The following is a 19,847-nucleotide window of genomic DNA, read 5'->3' on the forward strand; positions in this document are numbered from 1 at the left end:
AGTGAAAACAGCAGTCATTACTCCAAAACCAGGCTGATCTTCCCATTCAGGGAGGACTACTCAAAGAGGAGAGGCTGACATAAAAGGGCAGAGGCTGACAGGGAGGAGTGTGTTTATTTCTTAGAAAATCCAAACACAGGGCTGGGAAGTTGGCTCAGTGGTAGAGCGCTTGTCTTGCATGCATGAGGCCCTGGGTTTGATTCCTCAGCACCACATAAGCAAAAAGAAAAAAGCCGGAAGTGGTGCTGTGGCTCAAGTGGTAGAGCGCTAGCCTTAAGCTGAAGAGCTGAGGGACAGTGCCCAGGCCCAGAGTTCAGGCCCCAAGACCGGACCCCCCCCCCCAAAAAAAAAAGTCACCAATACAAAAAAAGTAGCTGGATAGTTTTTAACGTACTTATAATGTACAATGTGATTTTTTTTTTGTTTCTTTGGTATGTTCCTCCCCACGATATAATTCCTGTTTTCAATGTAATTGATTCCGGTATCCTGTATCTTGTATATACACTTTTCTAATTTGGGAAGGGGAAGGGAAAAAATGCTTAAATAGGGATACAGGTTGACCCATTGTAACAATGAGATGTACAAGACACTATGTTGAAAACCAACTTTACAGCTTGTAGGGGGAGGGAGGGAGGAGTTGGGGAGGTGGGGAAGGAGGGATGGTAGGGGAAAAACGAAGGAGGAGGTAACAATGCTTAATAGGAAATGTACTCATTACCTTACTCATGTAACTGTAACCCCTCTGTACACTATTTTTACAATAAAAAACGTATTTTTTTAAAAGTAAAAAACAAAAGGTAGCTAGCAGTGTGGCTTATCAGTAGAGTAAGTACCTGCAGAGTAAATGTGACACACTGAGTTCAAACCCGGTACTTTAAAAGGAAAAGTCCAATCCTAATCTTCCTTAGCAATGGGTACTTTGATGGCTCCAGAATTCTCTCCCTTCCCTAAGTTTCAGTCAGATGTTCTAAAGCCAGGCATGACTAAGGCCAAGTTCATGGTGAGGCCCATCTAGGGTGAATCAGTATTATCTGCTGCTGCACTGATTGATATGGAGTCTGACATTTGACAGGTTAAAACCCATAAACCTCACTTCATGGTTAGGAAAAGAGAGATTCTCTCTTGTGCTGGCCAATACACATGTAGATGTGAGGGCTGGGGCTAACTGCAGCCATTTCTTACCATAGAGTGCCAACCTATGATGGAAGCCAGTGCATAAGGAGCTTAAGGCTATTTGATGCAGAGGAGTGAACTATATTCCACCAAATCTTACCTGAATTTACTGTGGCCACACAAGCCATTCCCTTGATATTCTAAGACAGATTGGATTGATCTATTTTTTCTATTTCTTTTAGTCATGCATCCTAACTGAAAACCATCATTTAGACTGAACTCCAAATAGTCCTGTACATTTGTTTACAGCTCTGACAGTCAAATCAAATGTTTTGGTGTGTGTGTGTGTGTGTGTGTGTGTGTGTGTGTGTGTGTGTGTGTGTGTGTGTGTGTGTTGATACTGAACCATAGCTTTCCAGTTCTGACTTTTTACAGGTTAATTAGAGGTACAAGTCTATCGGACTTTTCTGCCTGGGCTGGCTTCAACCATTGATTCTTTGATCTTAGCCTCCTGAGTAGTTAGGATTACAGGTGTGAGCTACCAGTGCCCAGACAAATCAAATGTTTATATGGTTCAGAGCTATAAAGGTATCTCAGTTTTCAGGTCTGAGCTGAGGACCCACTTCTGTTGGTTGGCACATTTGTTTGTTCATTTGCTCTGCAAATAAAGACACGACATCTATATGCTGGTTTCTATTCTGAGTGCTAGGTTTCAGGGATGAATAAAACATGATTTCTGCCCTTGAGAAGTTGAACAGGGAGATAATACAAACAAGAAGCAGCAGCTGAGGTGTTGGGGTGAGAGTTCTGATGGGGCAAGATGTCAGGGGTTACTAGAACAACAAGAGCATGGATCTAAGCCAATCTTAGATATGGGAGCTTGGGAAAGATGCTATCAAGTTCTGAAGGCATTGCCCACATCCACAGGTTTTCCTCCAAGGGGACATGTGGCAATGTGGAGAGACAATTTTGGTTGTCACCATTAGGAGGAACTATTGCAGCAAAGGAGAGGGTAGGGAAACTATTAAACATCCTACAATGTACAGGATGCCCTCTCCCAATACAAAACATCTGCACAGTCCCAAGTCTTCCCCCTAGATGAAGCAGGTAGGAAGGGCTGCTCCTCACAGAGCAATGAACATGTGCAAAGACAGGGAGATACAAAAGCACATGGCAGGTTTGGGGAGGGGCATTTGGGCTGAAGACAAGGGGTGGGTTAAAAAAATAAGGAACATGTCAGGCACAGGTGGCTCATGCCTGTCATCCTAGCTACTCAGGAGGCTGAGGTCTGAGGATGGCAGTTCAAAGCCAGCCTGGGCAGGAAAGCCCATGAGACTCTTTTTTTTTTTTGGTCCGGTCGTGGGGCCTGAACTCTGGGCCTGGGTGCTGTCCCTCAGCTCTTCAGCTCAAGGCTAGCGCTCTACCTCTTGAGCCACAGCGCCACTTCCGGCTTTTTTCTTTTTGCTTATGTGGTGCTGAGGAATCGAACCCAGGGCCTCTGGCATGCAAGGCAAGTCCCATGAGACTCTTATCTTCTATTAACCACCAAAAAACCAGAAGTGGCGCTGTGGCTCAAGTGGTAGAGCACTCGCCTTGAGCTGAAGAGCTGAGGGACAGGCCCAGAGTTCAAGTCCTACGACTGAAAGAAAAAAACAAAAAGGAACATCAGCTGTCAGAGTATGCCTGGATCAGCCAGGGAGGCCAAGTCCAGAGCCACCAGCAGCTTAGGCTTTGAGTCTCAGGCCCAAAGCTGTGCAAAGCTACTGGAGGATTTACAGCAAGGGTGTTTCAGTGACTCCCAAGCTGCAGGGAGCAATGGCGACTAGACTGGGGCAGACTGAAAAGAACCTTTGGCCAGACTTTTGCCTCCAATTCAAGATCACTGCCACAGTATGTGGAGTGTGTCTCAACCTTTCTCTTCCACAAATCTATTGGCATGGAGTGTGCACTGGGACTAATAAAACCCACTCTCCAGAGCCTCTCTGGGTGGGGACAGTAGAGTCACATATAAGGGAGAAGAGAAAAGTCATGGAGAATTAGGCTCTTAAAGATCCCTTAAACCATCTATGTATACTCATGGATACAATTCGATAGAGAACACAGAAAAAGAAATGTACGGTATACAGTATGAACAGAATACCTGTGAAGGCTATCATTTTTTTTTAGCCCAATGGTGCTTGTTTCTTTTGCATTCAAGGACTGCATTGTTGAGTTTGCATGGGTATTCATGCATGCAGACTGCAGCCATTCTGCTACACACAATGGATCTTTATTAGAGACAATGAAAGGGGTGTTCAGAGACTCCCTAAGAGTGTCTTCATTTGTACACTTCAGGGGAGCCTGCCTCCAACCCAGGTCACTAAGCTAATGGGAAACTACTCCTGCTCCCTTTAAAACCTGCCAACCCAAGTCCTACCTGCTACTCCCCACTTGCCATGTTTGACAGGGTTATTCAGTATCTTTCTCAGAAGTCTGGTGAGATCAGGACTTTACCTACAGGGCTATTTCATCACCAAACACCTTATCCTTTTTGCTTCAGGTTCTCCCTGGATTTCTATTTTCTGGATTAGAAGCCCCTGCTGAAATGCAATATATTATAACTGAGCTAAAGATGACATATCAAGTTAGGGTATAGCAGCTTAAATTAGTTGGCAGAGGCAGGATAAATTAATGAGGGACTACACTGAAAAACTCTAGGTGGGATGTGAAGATGGCAATGATGGTGGGGTCCATACAAGAGCCCGAGTTCCAGAAGCAGCACACAAAGGACTTCTAGAATACAGGATAGAGTTTCTAATCCGATCGTTGGCTTCTTAGTGGTGTCGAGTTAATTGCATCCTCCTCTGGAAGTATGGAGTGCTGGTCATACATGCGATCTGCCACAGTCTAGAATAGAAACTTTCTATTCTGCCAGGGAATGGGTAGGCCAGAAAGATTTTCTTATAATAAAGTTACAAGTTTACCTAGAAGACCCCAGATATGAGACAAGCTATTACAGGCAGTCAGGGGCCCTTCAGATTATAGCCCTTGCAAGTGGAATCCACCAAAACAAAGGTTCCAATCCCATGGCCTACTTCCAGTCACTGCAGCTCACCTGTAACAAAGGTTGCTCTGAAGAGCCAGCAGCACAGATAACCTCTATTCCACCCAATGCACTGCATCCAGCCTTCAATTCTGCAGGGGGCTGGAGATGGGGCATGTTTCCTTTTGTATCTATTTTTCTCCACACCTTTCTCCAACTGCTTCCCCAGTATTATCCTGTCTGGTAATTCTGCTCCCACCTCACTTTTACCTGACACCTGCAGTGTGGAGACAGTTGATAGGCCAAGGGCAACCTCTTTATAGTGTGTATTTTTATAATATCAAAGCTGAATGGCTAACGTATATTTCCTGCCTTTATAAGAGACTTCCTTCGATTTTTATCAATTTGATGGACTCGTGTGCAGTTCAGACAGAGGAAATAAGTCAGGGTTGGTGGCTGCTGCCGGGAGCTGGACTGTGTTATGACCAAAGTCATACTCTGCTCATGTTTTGTTAGCCACAGAAGTTTCTGTTCCTGCATGGGGCAGCAGGAGCAGCATCCTGTCCTGTGGGCCAGTCCTGTGGCACTGGGCCTGAATCTTTCCTGGACAATTCTAGCTCTCTGATCACTGTAAACACCTGATTTCTCCCAGTTACTTTTTGTCACTCCCCACCTTCCCCCTGCCCACCAAATCTGGACTTTCCCTGCTGCCCCTTTTCATAGACTTATTTAGAGTTTTTAATTGTAAGTCACCGCCTCCTCTTCCTCTTCTTCCTCCTCCTTCTTTTTCTTGTACCAGTTCAGGAGCTTGAACTCAAGTCTTGGGCACTGTCCCTTAGCTTATTTTTGGGTTCAAGGTGGACCCTCTAACACTTAAGCCACACTTCTACTCTGGTTTTGTAGTGCTTAGTTGGAGATAGGACTCTCATAGATTTTTCTTTCAGGGCTGGCTTTGAATTGTGACTCTCAGATCTCAGCTTCCTGGGTAACTGGGCTTCTAGGCATGAGCTACCAGTGCCAGACTTTTAATGCCATTTCAAAGCATTTCCTGAAGCATGTCTTTGGAATGATAGCTGATGACTGACCTGGCCTTTTTGAAAATATGTTTTTTATTGTAAAAATACTGTACAGAGGGGTTACAGTTACATGAGTAAGTTAATGAGTACATTTCCGATCGAGCATTGTTACCTCCTCCTTTGTTTTTCCCCTACCATCCCTTCCCTCCCCACCTCCCTAACTCTCTCCACACCCCCCATGACGTGGCCTTTTCTGAGATGCATCTGAGGACCAACCATCTTTCTGAACATTTTTAAACTCTGCTCAGTTTTTAAGGGTTGAGCCTGTTGGTCTGCCAGAAATGCTTACCAAATACAGGTGCCTCTGGACTAACTTCTGTCTCAACAAACCCATGATGAATTGATAATAAAATGAATGCATTTAAGACAACTGACCTACCAAGCATTGTAGCTTAGACCAGCCTACCTTAAATATGTTCAGACACTTAGATTAGCCTACAGTGGGGTGAAACCACTTAATTCAAAGCATATTTGATAGTGAAAGGTTGCATATCTCAAGTCTGCATAGAGCTGGGTATTTTGTAGACATAATGAGAGGCAACCACATTCAAAATGGTTGGTGACACAGCACACTATGGTATGGGTGGTGTACTCTGAAACTGTGTCACTCTCTAGGAGATGTGGTTCATTGTCACTGCCCACCATCATCTAAGAGAGCTGGTGGCATAGCATTGTACAAAAGGTTCAAACTCAAAATCAGAAGCTCTCATAAGCCAAAAAAAAAACTCAAGTGAAATCATGGTATATCAGAAGCCAGAACCCACCTGTACTTATATGCAGAACTTTAGATAAGATACTGGGAAGAAACTTAAAGGTATTAGCTTACCAGTGGACTACTTCTTAAAGTCAGTATTAACTTTCAAAGTCACAATTCAAACAATCTATGTTTCAATTGGCTATAGGCAAAGACACACATTGGCCTATACAGACAAGGCTCATATGTGACTCCATTTCTTCTATTCATAGATTCTAAAACTCCACAACATAGATTATGGCTGGGATATAGCTAAGAGGCAGAAGACTTGTCTAGCATGCATGAAGCCTTGGGTTCCATCAAGTAAACAAAAAGGAATAGCTGAGTACTGGCGGCTCATGCCTATAATACTAGCTACTTAGGATGCTGAGATCTGAGGAACATGGTTCAAAGCTACCTGGGCAGGAAGGCCATGAGACACTTATCTCCAATTACCTACCAGAAAACCAGAAGTAGAGCTGCGGTTCAAAGTGGTAGCCTTGAGCAAAGAAGCTCAGGACAGCACCCAAGCCCTGAGTTCAAGCCCCAGGACCAATAGCAACAACAAAAAAGTCCAGGAAACAGATCCAGGTTGAGGAGATGCACTTTTATTTCTAGAGAATGGTTTGATTATTTCTTGTCCTTTACAAGCATGGCTGTTTCATCATGCACATATTAAGGAAAATATGAGAAAAAAACCACTTGGATTTTTATTCTGCCTAGTTAAAGCTTTTTTTTGGTCATTCTTTTCTGCCTGACTTCCATTCAGAAAATAACACTTTAAGTAAGATATTTACAAATAGACTTTTGTTTTTATATATTAGGCTGACATTTGCTTCTCTATGTGTTTTCATGCATTGGATTCAATTAATTTCAGTGGTAAACTTGGGCATTTTGAGTGTCTGGTTGAGTCATCTTTTGAAAATAATACTTCATGTGTGCACGCGCACACCTGTGTGTGTGTGTGTGTGTGTGTGTGTGTGTGTGTGTGTGTATAATAGGGCTTGAACTCAGGGCCTTATGCTCTCTCTCATCAGCTTTCTTGTTCATGGCTACTGTTCACGCCTCCATTCTGGCACTTTACTGGTTAATTGGAGGAATCTCTCTGATTTTATTCCTGGACTGACTTCAAATCACTATCCTCTGATCTCAGCCTCCTGAGAGGATTACAAGAGTAAGTACTTGTGTCTGGCAAAATGTATTCTTTTTAACAAAGGTATATAATCTTAGAAAATTACTATCAACTGGACCATGGTTACTGGTGTGCATATCCTGGCTAACAGAGTGACCAAGAGGCTGAGAACTGTTGCTGTGAAACACAGTGATCTCAACCCCCTGGAGTTGTCTCTCTTCTGAAGGTAGAACATCTCTTGCTGTAATGGGAAAATGTTGAGACAAGCCAGGCTGCCATCCATCCTGGGACTACAGTTTGCCTGTGTGGCATGGTTTGCCTGCTTCTTCATGTATTTATTCATTTATTTTTAAGTGGGGACTTTTCCTTTGAGACTCCAGTCAAACTTTTGATAAATTCAAAATTAAATCAATCTCCTGAGTTTTGTTTGTGCAGTGTCAAGCTTTCCTAACCTGGCAGAAAGGACTAGATATTTTGGCCTAGTTTTTGAAATCTCCAAACCCAGTAGGGAGAATGACATATTTCCAACCAAATGACAGGTTCACTGCTGGGCTAATGGGTTCTCTTGCCAGGGATGCCTTGACATTTTTAGAGAAATCAAAAAAGCTCAGAAAATGAAGGCATTGTTTAAAACTATGACTTGCTTCTTTTTTGTACTTTCTTTGCTGATCTATGTTTTGCTTATGTGAGTTACTCCTGTAAGAATCCTTCTGAGATTTGATGTCTTGATGTCTTCGGAGATTCAGAAATACATGATATATGTCATATTACATGCAAACAGATGTATGGTGAGGATGTACTAATAAAAGTCATATTCTTGTGATTAAGAGGATTAAGCCCAACCTGGGCAGGAAAGCCCATGAGATCCTTATCTCCAACTAACTAGCAAAAAGCTGGAAGTGGAACTGTCGCTCAAGTGGTAGAGCACCAGTTTTAAGTGTAAAAGCTAATGAACAGTGCCCAGGACTCAAGTTCAAGCCCCAGTGCTGGCACAAAATAAAGAGGACTGTGCTGTGCATGGTGACTCATGCCTATAATTCTGAATACTTGGGAGGCTGAGACTAGGAAGATTGAGGTTTGGGGTCAGCTGGTGCAAAAAGTTTTCGAGCTCTCATCCTAACTAATAAAAGGTTGGGTGTAATGACACACACCTGTCATTCTAGCTAGGTACATGGGATACATAAATGAGAGGATCAGAGTCCAGGCCAACCTGAGCAAAATGTGAGACCCCCCTATATTAAAAATTACTAAAGTTAAAAGAGCTGGAGGTATAGCTCAAGTGGTAGAGTACCTGCGTGGCAAGATGAGCTCCCGAGTTCAAACTCCAGTGCTGAAAAATAAAGAGGAATGAGCTCTGGTATTGAACACACTGTGTAACTACTCTGCTTCAGTTTCTTCATTCATGCAATAATGGGCATAAGAAGAGCATTAACACAACTGGAAAGAATGCAAATTCAATTAAATGAGACACATAAAAAGGCTTCATCTGCAGCATATGTCAGTAAAGCTCAGCTATTTTCCATCTGATTAGTATAAAAAACACAAGAGGAGCTACAAATAAGCAATGTTCTATAGCTCACAATCTAAGTTACTAAAATCGATGCCTAGATTCTAAGGAAGCCTACATGTATGTTTTTGAGATACTATGCACTTTTCAAAGCAATGCATATTTTTGAAAAAACTTACAGTGAAGAGAATCTCCCTAAACCTGTACTCAAAATATTTATACATGACTGTGAAGGTGTGTATTTAAGAATGCGTTCTCTTATTAGACTACATAATTTGTTCACATGTCCTTCCAGAGATTATAGGTGAGCAATGCAAGTAGCATCGTCTAGGAACATGCACAATGTTGTCTTTTTTTTTTCTTTTTTCGATTGTGGGGCTTGAACTCAGGGCGTAGGTGCTGTTCCTGAGCTTTTTCACTCAAGACTAGTGCTCTATCACTTTGAGCCACAGTGCCACTTCCAGTTTTCTGGTGGTTAATTGGAGATAAGAGTCTCGTGGACTGGGGCTGGGAAGATGGCTCAGTGGTAGAGCGCTTGCCTTGCATGCCTGAGGCTCTGGGTTCGATTCCTCAGCACCACATGAGCAAAAAGAAAAAAGCCGGAGTGGCGCTGTGGCTCAAGTGATAGAGCGCTAGCCTTGAGCTGAAGAGCTGAGGGACAGTGCCCAGGCCCAGAGTTCAGGCCCCACGACCAGACCCCAAAATAAAACAAAAAACAAGAGTCTCATGGACTTTCCTGATTGGGCTGGTTTTGAACTGTGGCCCTCAGATCTCAGCAGCCTGAGTAGTTAGGATTACAGGTGTAAGCCTCCAGAGTCTGCAGCAATGTTGTCTTTTTAAGATTTCAGGAAAATCTCTGACTCAGGTCCTCCTAACTATATGCCTGGACTCTCAAAAACAATCTATAAATATTTATCATGCTATAAACTAAAACCGCTCATATCCCAAGTTCTTCAAAGTAAGTGAGCATCCAGAAAGAATGTTCACCCTTGGGAGTAGGGGTTAATTAGAAACTTACAACTTAGGTTAATCAAGTCAATGAATGAATTGAAATGAGAAAAGAAAATGAGAAAGGAGAAAAATTATCTGTTAGGATAGTTTAACCTAACATAAAAAAAGATATGGTCAAAGCTATCTAACCATCTTATTCACAAAGAAAAAGGAACAAAAAAAGATGGGTATTACCATCGATACAAATATCAAATTTCAATATAAGGAAGATCATCAGCATTTCAGATTAAGTAGAATATACCTGCTTTTAATGAGACCATTTAAGAAGCCCATTTTAAGCTTTTGTAACAAACAATGACCAATACAAATGGGAAAAAATAATCTTGCCTTAAAATTAGCATGATCTATTTATGAAATTGTGTCATTTTCAAAGTATAGCTTTTCAAATTAGAAAAGTTTCTCCAGACATATTTGAATTGTAATTCCTATGACAAAAAAATTCAATTTGTAATTGTAGGAACATTTTAAGGGAATGGAAAGTCCTCTCAAGAAGCCTAAGAGTCTATGAAGACCCTTTGAAACTGCAAGTCCTGGATGATGGCTAGCTAGGAAGCCTCAGCGGGGAAGTCTTGGGATAAGAATTTGTGTGGTTTGGACAGATTACTGAATACGAGCATGTGACTCGTCATGTGAAATCATCAGCTTGCTCTGTTGAACATCTTATTGTTTCCATGGCATACCGAGGAGTTATAAAATCAGAAACAAGTCCAGATTTTCAACTGCTATGGATCAAGAGAAGCCCATGCTCAAAAGAATTCTACATCATTTCTGTGGTTCTTAACGCATTTCTAAGGACAGAGGATGAGGAATGAAGGCTACTTAGAATTTTCACTGTGTTTATGGTCAGTCATGTACTATTTGCAGTAGTTAAATCATGATCCTTTTAGCAATGATTTGTTACCCTGACACATTCTAAGTAGTCTTACTTTGCAAAAGAGGGAAGAAAAAAGAAAACACTGTAGAAAATATTGTAGTGTATATTAAAATTCCACAAACACGAAATAAACTGAAACATCATGGGATGTTCTGTTCCCTTTTAAAGCTTGAGTTCACCCCAGCCCACCAGAGACTTACGTCATAGCCACTGTTGCGGATTCCACGCCGGGGTCGCTCCCGAGTGACCAGAAGGTCCATCTCAGTTTCTCCTGGACTGGGGCTGTTCAGAGACTGCCGGCTTCTGTAGACAGAGTTCTTCATCTGTTGCCTGAAAAAAAATTCAACAACTGTTATGATGCAGCAAATGCCCTGACAGATGGAATTCTCCACTGATCCAAAACTACAGGCAACCAATGATGGGTTTGGATCTGCCTCACAGATCTCCAAGTTGATAGGTATCCTGGCCATCAGGGGCTACACAGAGGAGAATAAAGGCCCCTCCCAACCCCCAGATACTGTAACCATTCAGCTGAATTATAAGTTCATATGGAAACTAGGTAAGTACAATCAATGGCAACAGTGCAGCCTCATCTAAAATTCTGCTGATGACGAGGCCAGGGGTTCTCCCTTGACCCTCTAGACAGCTAACGCTGCGGAACAAACTCGCCTTCACTGACTCTGTTGACTCAGCAGACTCCCTTCCTTTTTAATTTTTCTGATCTCAAGTGCAGAATTCTCCAAAGTGTTAATAAACCCTGTGGCTAGTGGGCTGCATAATACTGTGATTGTTGATAGATTTATTTTCTATAATTATCACAGCAGATTCTCTTCTAGGCTTAAAAGCAGAGACCTAGAGGCAACTTGAGGCCTGTCCATCCATCCATCCCTCCATCTGTCCGTCCTTTACCAAATGCCTATTTTGTTCCAGGCACTGTAGAAGATGATCACCACCCACAGCTCCATTTCTCCCAGAGGTTATGTACTACTGAGGGAGACAACATAATAACCTGAGAACAATAAGTGCTATTAAGAAGAACACTGAGCTGCACCAGAGGGGAACTAGAATGGAGAACTTCAGATAGGATGATCGTGGAAAGCCTGGTGTGATAACAGTTGAGCTGAGTCCCAAATGGCATCAGCCCCATACTGATGTGGTGGACACAGCACATGTCAGGCCTAGACAGTAGCCAGCTCATCTCAACCACTACTAGAAAGTTTATATATTTGTCACCATTGCCTCATTGCTAATTTGTCACTGGAGGAATTCCTCTGCAGAGAGGCAAGGAAACAGCAGCATAAAGATGCTTCTCTTTTCCTCCAGTGGCCATTTTTATTAGTAGGAAGTGAGATCCAGTAGGGACAGGTGACTTTCACAGGATCTTGCACAGTAACAATGGGATAAATACTCCCTTTCATCCAATAGTGAGACTCAGTAGATAATTTGCATTTCCAGATCATTTATCTTCAGGGAACTCCCCTAATACCACCTGTTTTATGTCACATTTGAGCTGTTCATAGGCTGGAGAGGGAAGAAGTGGCATTATTTATTTCCAATCACCATGGGACACTTAAAACTTGGCAGATATACACACTTTTTTCAAAAACACATAGAAAGTTACTTACAGCAATATAGTCAACTGACATTAGAAGTCTAAGACAAAGCATTAGCTTTGCAAGTAGTCTTGAGAATAAAGCAGACACTGTTTGACCTGCTCCTTTACTATGAGGAATTTGTCTATTCTGACTGCATCTGTCATGTCGTGGTGATAACCGTTTGGTAAGAGCAGCATGATCTTTGTTGGAGGCTACCTTTTCTCCCTTGGAGGCAACTGATTCAGTCTGGACCAATCAAATCATCACATCTCCATAGTCACGTGAATGGTTAGCAGGTGAACATATTACCTGCATTGTCCACTGAGACTGAGTCTCATGGCTTTTGCTAAGGCAACTGCAAGAGAGGCGCTCCCTCCGCCATTTTAAGGTAGGGATGCAAGCCTGGCTTTGCCAGCAGTTAATTTGTTACTCTGAGGTGAGAACTTGATTTCAAATGGGACAGGGAGAGTGAACAGAAAGCAAGAACAAGTACAGGAGACACTGTATGAACCTTTGGGATCTAAGAATGCTGAGGTCTTGAGTTTTGAATAATGCTCAGTGACACTTTCCCTTTTATTTTACCAGATTGGGTTGGATTTCTGTTGCTTGCAATCAAAGGAATCCTGGATAAGAAAGGAGCCTACACCTAATTTATGGACTGTGTCCTGCCCCTCCCACAGTTATCTGCAGATGGAAACTTCCATTGGGAAGGGGCCAAGCTTGTGAGAGAGTCTGTTCTTTATTTAAGGCAGACCCCAAAGAATTCCCATCCTTGACCCAATTACAAATATTAAAAAAAAATTAGACTTCACATCTGTCTGTCCCAAGATGAGTCCATTTAGAAAAGATTTACTAATAAGGGTGGTGGAAGAGTAAGCAAGAGGCTTGGCCACTGACATTTCAGTAGCTTAATTTGTAAGTATGAGCAATATCATAGTGAGATGGTGTAAACCCTTTCAAGGACCCAGTGTAGGCGCCCTCTGCCTCGTCCACCGCTGCCACCTCCTCCAGCCGCGCGGACCGGGGACCTCTTTTGTGAAGTGGCATCTGAGGAGACTCCGGTGCTCGCGATGGCCGACGAAAAGCCCAAGGAAGGAGTCAAGACTGAGAACAACGATCATATTCATCTGAAGGTGGCGGTGCAGGATGGTTCTGTGGTGCAGTTTAAGATGAAGAGGCATACACCACTTAGTAAACTAATGAAAGCCTATTGTGAACCACAGGGTTTGTCAATGAGGCAGATCAGATTCCGATTTGATGGGCAGCCAATCAATGACACAGACACACCTGCACAGTTGGAAATGGAGGATGGAAATACAATTGATGTGTTCCAGCAGCAGACAGGAGGTGTCTACTAAAAAAGGGAACCTACTACTTTGCTCCAGAACTTTGTTCTTATAGACCAAGAATACATTCTTAATTAGAAAACTGCAATTTGGTTCCACTACATCCTGACTACTACAGTATAGTTTTCTCTATTCTTTCATTTTCCCCTGCTCCATTCCTTTACTGTACATAAAGTAACTGGTGTATGTGCACAAGCATATTGCTTTTCTTTTTTCTTTTTCTTTTCTTTTAAACTAAATGGCCAATGGTATATTTTGATGGACATCAAATGGAGATGGGATGGGGAAAAATACTGTCCTGTGAAAATATCCACCTTCTCCATTCGTGGCATGCTCATTCAGCTTTTATCTTTATATTTCAGTAAGTTATTTTGCTCTCATTGGGTTTTTTTTGTTTGTTTGTTTGTTTTTGGGTCCAGTCGTGGAGCCTGAACTCTGGGCCTGGGCGCTGTCCCTCAGCTCTTCAGCTCAAGGCTAGTGCTCTACTACTTGAGCCAAAGTACCACCTCCGGCTTTTTTCTTTTTGCTTATGTGGTGCTGAGGAATCAAACCCAGGGCCTCATGCATGCAAGGCAAGCACTCTACCACTGAGCCACCTTCCCAGCCCACGCTCTCACTGTTTTAACAAAAAGAAAAAAACAACAAAAACCCTTGCATATCTTGTTTGATTGGAGAATTTTAATGTTTTCATTTATCATTGTAAAACCAAGGACAATTTTATAACTTTTTTGTACATAGCTGTTACATGTAGGGCAATCTGTCTTTAAGTAGGGGTAAATTACTCTTTTAAAAAAAAGAATCCTAGATAATTTTCCCTTCAAGTCAAGCATCTTGTTGTTTAAATAAACTTCTTGTTTAAAATGAAAAAAAAAAAGAACCAAGCTTATACAGTAGTGGGTCGCCCAGACTATTTTTTTCCTCAGAGACATTACAATTATTGTTTCATTACAATGAATGGCTTAAAAGCTACTGTTTAACTTAGATCTAATTACCAGGCCACCCACATATGTCTGGTACATGAATGTCTTTTTAGAGGTAAGTTGGGCTCTCAGGTAGAGTAACTGCCTATTTTAATCAAATAAAGTTCCATGAAGTATTTTACTAGATTTTTAAAAAAATAAATCTTGGAACACACAAAATTTCTGAGAGGTTGGGTGTTGTTGTTGTTGTTTTGTTTGTACTGGTCTTGGGGCTTGAAATCAGAACTTAGGCTTTTGTCTGTCTACAAGCCTTTTTGCTCAGGATAGTGATACCACTTGAGCCATAGCTCCACTTCTGGCTTTTTGGTGGTTAATTGGAGACTTTCACAGACATTCCTGATGAAGGAAAGTGATGTGATTCTCACATCTCAGCCTCTTGAATAGCTAGGATTACAGGCATGAGCTACCAGAGCCCCATTTTCGATGTTGTTTTTAACCACTGATAACATTGCTGGTTGGATAATGATGAGTGTGATAGTGATTTTAAGAAAAGACCCTGGGATTGCATAGTGATCACCTAGAGCCCCAGAGGAGGAGAAGAGGAAAACCATGCTTGGCTTCCATTAGAGCAATTGTTAGACTGGAAATTGCCCCAGATACAAGCTCTACAAAGAGCTTTGGGATAGGGGTAGCGGAATAAGAGAGAGATGGAAAGGAGTCAACAGAGATATGATACGGAGTATATTAATGCTTTGGGTAAGTTGGGGTGCAAACTTACTCAAGTATGGGATATGGTTGTTTGAAAAATTAGGTTTAATTATTATCAGGTCTGGCAAGGAATGGCTGCCATAGAAAAAAAATAGCTTGCTATACCCAGGGATCTTAGGAGTAGGGGACAGGACAAACCATAGGCAGTACCATATAAGGAGGCACTAACATGAGTTAAGAGATAGAGGGAATGAGGAAGAAACGTGGGCAAAAGCTTTCATTATTGTTTATGTAGGAAGCAATGGTGGGGCAGGATAAGTAGGCATGGGATGAGCTAATTTGAATAACTGGACAGAGTCCTGAGGCTTAAGCTGTCTTTTGCTGTCTGTTATTTGAACCTGAGGTGATTCAGAAATGTGGATAATGGCCCAGAGTGAGAGCCCCGAGAAAGCACCTAAAAGAGGTGGCCGAGGCTGAGGCACATGTTCTAGATGGGTGGGTTTGAACATGAAATGTGACACTGTAACCAGGTGCTGGTGGCTCACACCTGTAATCCTAGTTACACAGGAGGATGGTATCTAAGGATTGTGGTTCAAAGCCAGCTAAGTCAGGAAACAGTCCATGAGACTCTTATCTCCAATTAACCACCAGAAAACTGGAAGTAGAGCTGTGGCTCAAAGTAGTAGAGTGCAAGCCTTGAGTGAAAAAGCTCTGGGACAGTGCCCAGGCCCTGAGTTCAAGCCCCACAATCAACCCCACCCCCCAAAAAAGGTGAATTTGTGAGTCTTTTTCTGTGGCTGGAAATAGCCCTGAGGGGCAGGGGAGGTATGGAGTTTCTCTGGAGTCCAAAAAGCCCCTATATCAGAGTATTATATACAAAACTAGAAAGTGGTTAATTATTACACTAGCAGAGCCAGTATCTCTGAGTTCCATGCCATGGATTTTTATCCATAGATTCTCACCCATCCTCAGCTGAGGATGCTGCCTAAACCCTTAATGACCTAACACTTCTGGCTGGCTAGTGGATGCTGGGAAAAAGCCTTCAAGTGGGTGTCACAGAGGCTTGCAGACAGCAGACTGTGCTCGCTGGAGCAGGTGCAGTGGGGGTGCATCCATACATGGGTCTGCAGCTTGCATCTGTCTCAGGTACATTGTACTTTGGATCTCAGTAAGAGTTTATAATATGAAAATGAGGTCTTTTCTTACTTTAGAAGTAAAGAGTTATAAAAAATGATGTAAAAAGGTTCAGTGATGAGTCAACGTTTAGTTCCGCTTTTGTCTTTATTTGACTTCACTTTGGTGTGAAGGAAAAGTTCTGGTGATTGACGCTACCTCAGCATTAGTGAAGGATTTCTTTGCCTGTCCTGTCATGGTTGGGTGGTGGAGAGCAGAGTCTCTAGAGAGTTGTATTGTGAATGGCAATTAACAGGTATCTCCAATGTGCAACAACAGCTAAAACAGTGCGTGTTCTCTGGGGTCAATGACAGGGTGTCAAGAATAACACCTCCAAGCTTAGAGTTCTGTTTCTTGTCTCTTACTCTTTCTCTCCACCCCATTGCTGCTAATCCAATCTTAATTCCTCTTCCTAGCTCACCCAGTTTGTGACTATCCATCTTTTTCTCCTAACTGGACAATTGTTTAAAATGTATTTTTGGAACAATCATTTCTTCAACGACAGTTGCTGTAGGTATGACAGCAGGTCACCAAAGAGCATCTGACCTGGACCTAGGCTAGGCCCTTTAGGCACAGCTCCCATAAAAGTCTTATTCATTCTCTTGTCATAAAATGCTGAAATTGAAGTCATTATTTATTCCTCAAGCTGTTCCCATGCCAACCATTTCTGATCTGTATACACTGGACTCATTTTTCCCCTAATGTCAACAGAAATCATAACGCTCAGATCAGTCTATAAGAGACACTCCCCTCCACCTCCCCCCCGCCCTAAAGCAGTGAAGCTAAAGTTGACACCAGCCTCCTATAAAACCCCTCACTTTGCTTCTCCTTTGTCTTCTAGCCATTAACATGGTGACACAGGCATGGTGAACTCATGAGGGTATGGTTCTAGTCACTAGTTTGTCATACCAGTGAAGTCAAATGAGGAGTATGGTAAATTAAGCCCTGGTTTTAGACTTCTCTCTTTATTGAAGATAAATAATGTTGATGAAATTCAAAAGATTTAGCTCCACTTTCCAACTTGGTTGGGAGCCTGGTGTTTTGGCAGTGTTAGGAAGCGGAACCTTTGGGTGGTGATAGAGCCTTAAAGGCTCTACCTTCATGGGTGACATTAATACCACTTTAAACTAGCCCCCTGGGGTTCTCTTCATTCATCTGCCTTCCATCATGGAATGATGAAGCAAGAAAACCCCAGCCAGATGCTGGTGCCAGCCTTCAGAATGGTGAGAAAATTAACTTCTGTTCATTATAATTTATCTGGTCTCAGGAATTTTGCTGTAAGAACAGAAAATGGACCAAGATGGAAACCAATTCAAACCATGTAGCCTGGCCTCAGTAGGCCAAGTTCCCTGTTACACTGCTATAGCAGCTCCCACTTTAAACACCCCTTAGACTTGTGGTGTATACTTCTGGGGTGATTATCTTTCTCTCACATCAGACCTCAGCAGCTATCAGGTTGTTGTGTGTACCATAACCTACTGAAGGAATTGAAGGAATGCATTAGAAAAAGCTGTGGTAGTATGCAACATCTGTTGTGTGTGTGCGTGTGTGTGTGTATGTGGGTGAGTGTGTATGCATTGGGGCTTGAACTCAGGGCCTCATGCTCCTTCTTAGTTTATTTGTACTCAAAGGCAGTACTTCCGGTTTTTGCTTTGTTTTGTTTTAGTTTGATATTGGTCCTGGCGTTTGAACTCAGGTCCTGGGCACTGTTCCTAGGCTCTTTTTGCTCAAGGCTGGCTAGCATTCTACCATTTCAGCCACAGCTCTGCTTCCAGCTTTTTGGCAGTTAATTGGAAGATGAGAGTCTCATGGACTTTCCTACCCAGTCTGGCTTTGATCCAAGATCCTCAGATCTCAGCCTCCAAAGTAGCTAGGCTTACAGACATGAGCCACTAGTGCCTAGAACTTTTTTTTGGCGTAGTTAATTGGAGATAAGAGTCTCTAAGATTTGTCTGCCTGGGCTAGCTTCAACTGTGATTTTTAGATCTCAGTCTCTCTGAGTAGCTAGGGTTATAGGTGTGAGCCCCTGGTGCCTGGCTGTGTGCAGCATCTTGATGGGTGCCTAAATCATAGCAGGTGACAATAAATGTCAAATAACTGAAGAAATCTGTGAATGAACCAGACAAACCGGCCTATAGTGCTGAGCAGCCGTGTAATACGTACACACGAGGCATGAAATTAGCTTTTCTTATGTAAGAATCAGGAACATAATTGAAACATACAATGTCCCCTGGTCTGGAAGTTGTATAACTAGGTAGATGACTAAAGATAAATGACTAAAGACTATATCTTTATCCAGCTCTGCAATAACTACTGGGTTGAAAATATCATTAAGCTAAAGGACAATTATGGTTGTTTGCCTGCCCAGTATTATTTTTTAATGGCTTCAATTTTGTTCTCTTCTAGATTTATTACAGAGCACCTGCTTTGTGCAGACCAGCAGGGCCTGGAGCAACAGCCTGCAAACATCATAATCCTGAAGCATCAGACCAGGGGACCATGCTGGCCTGAGCTGTCCTCTGCCTCATCCCACCCATGATACATTGCTCTAAAAAAAATCCCATAGACCAGGCTGGGAATGTGGCTTAGTGGTAGAGTGCTTGCCTAGCATGCATGAAGCCCTTAGTTCCACTCCTCAGTACCACATAAACAGAAAAAGCTGAAAGTGGCACTGTGGCTCAAGTGGTAGAGTCCTAGCCTTGAGCAAAAGAAGCTCAGGGACAGCACCCAGGTCCTGAGCTCAAGCCTCAGGACTGGAAAAAAAAAATCCCATAGATTAGCCAGGCACAGGTGCCTCACATTTGTAGTCCTAACTATTCAAAAGACTGAGATCAGAGGACTTTGGCTTGAAGCTAGTGCAGGCATGAAAATCTGTAAGACTCTTATCTCCAATTAACCTCCAAAGAGCCAGAAGTAGAAGTGCTCAAGTGGTATGGCACCAGCCTTGAAAAAAAACAAAACAAAACTAAGGGATGTTGCCCAGGCCCTGAGTTCAAGTCCCAGTACTGGCCTCCTCACACTCCCCGCCTCCCCAAATCTATAGAGCCCATACCTGTTTTTAGCCTCAGGGAATGGAGCACACAGTTCCGGGTCTGGTTCCAAAACATGTTCCATTTCCTTTGGGGCTTTTTCATACATCTTTTTTCTTTCCGTCAGGCCTTTATTTGTCTCCACAGCTGGGAAGTCATAATACCCTTTCCTCTTGGCTTTGAGACGCAACTTGTTCCGATAGTGCTCGATGTCCGACTTCTGCTTCAGGGCTTTGTTTACCTGGAAAGAGAGACAGCCTCAGGCCCACATCCAACCCAGCATGGTGACCAGTGGGGGCTTTCACTAGAAGGCCAGGACTCTTAAAAAGCCACCCTAGGTGTCACTTCCGGGCTTCTGAGCCTGCAGACCCACCTGTGTCCCCTTCAAACCTAAGCTCACAATGTGGGGGTTTGTGGGGAGATCTCTCATCCTCTTCTCTCAAGACTGCTCTGGCCTGGGTCTGACACCACACTTCCAGCTTTGTGGGAATGGCTGTAATTCTGCATACACCTTTGTGGTGATCTTTGGCCTGGAAGCCTAGCTAGTTCTTGATGCCATGAGTCTAGTACGAGCCCCAAGGGACCTGTGACGTCTCTGGCTATGTAGC

General features: G+C 42.8%; 2 protein-coding genes across 3 annotated transcripts in view; one reads left to right on the plus strand and one right to left on the minus strand.

The window, feature by feature from the left end:
* Kiaa1549l (KIAA1549 like) overlaps window positions 1-19,847 on the minus strand; it is a 241,992-nt gene that overhangs the window by 31,342 nt on the left and 190,803 nt on the right. Inside the window, exons 15-16 of the mRNA XM_042691587.1 lie at window positions 19,263-19,480; window positions 10,669-10,798 (exon numbers count right to left, since the gene is read on the minus strand). Coding sequence (XP_042547521.1) covers window positions 10,669-10,798; window positions 19,263-19,480 — 348 coding nt within the window. The remainder of the gene's footprint in view (window positions 1-10,668; window positions 10,799-19,262; window positions 19,481-19,847) is intronic.
* Window positions 13,134-13,547, plus strand: LOC122117765 (small ubiquitin-related modifier 2-like). Of its 2 annotated transcripts, XM_042691590.1 has the most exons (2): window positions 13,134-13,287; window positions 13,345-13,547. In XM_042691590.1, exons 1-2 carry the CDS (start codon window positions 13,134-13,136, stop codon window positions 13,419-13,421), a joined length of 231 nt encoding a protein of 76 aa, XP_042547524.1. In that variant the 3' UTR covers window positions 13,422-13,547. The 2 variants fall into 2 exon arrangements, with proteins under 2 accessions (XP_042547524.1, XP_042547523.1); XM_042691589.1 differs by having other exon boundaries at window positions 13,134-13,547.

Source organism: Dipodomys spectabilis, unplaced genomic scaffold (assembly GCF_019054845.1).
Source record: "Dipodomys spectabilis isolate Male_0828 unplaced genomic scaffold, ASM1905484v1 ptg000145l, whole genome shotgun sequence".
Classification (NCBI taxonomy): domain Eukaryota; kingdom Metazoa; phylum Chordata; class Mammalia; order Rodentia; family Heteromyidae; genus Dipodomys; species Dipodomys spectabilis.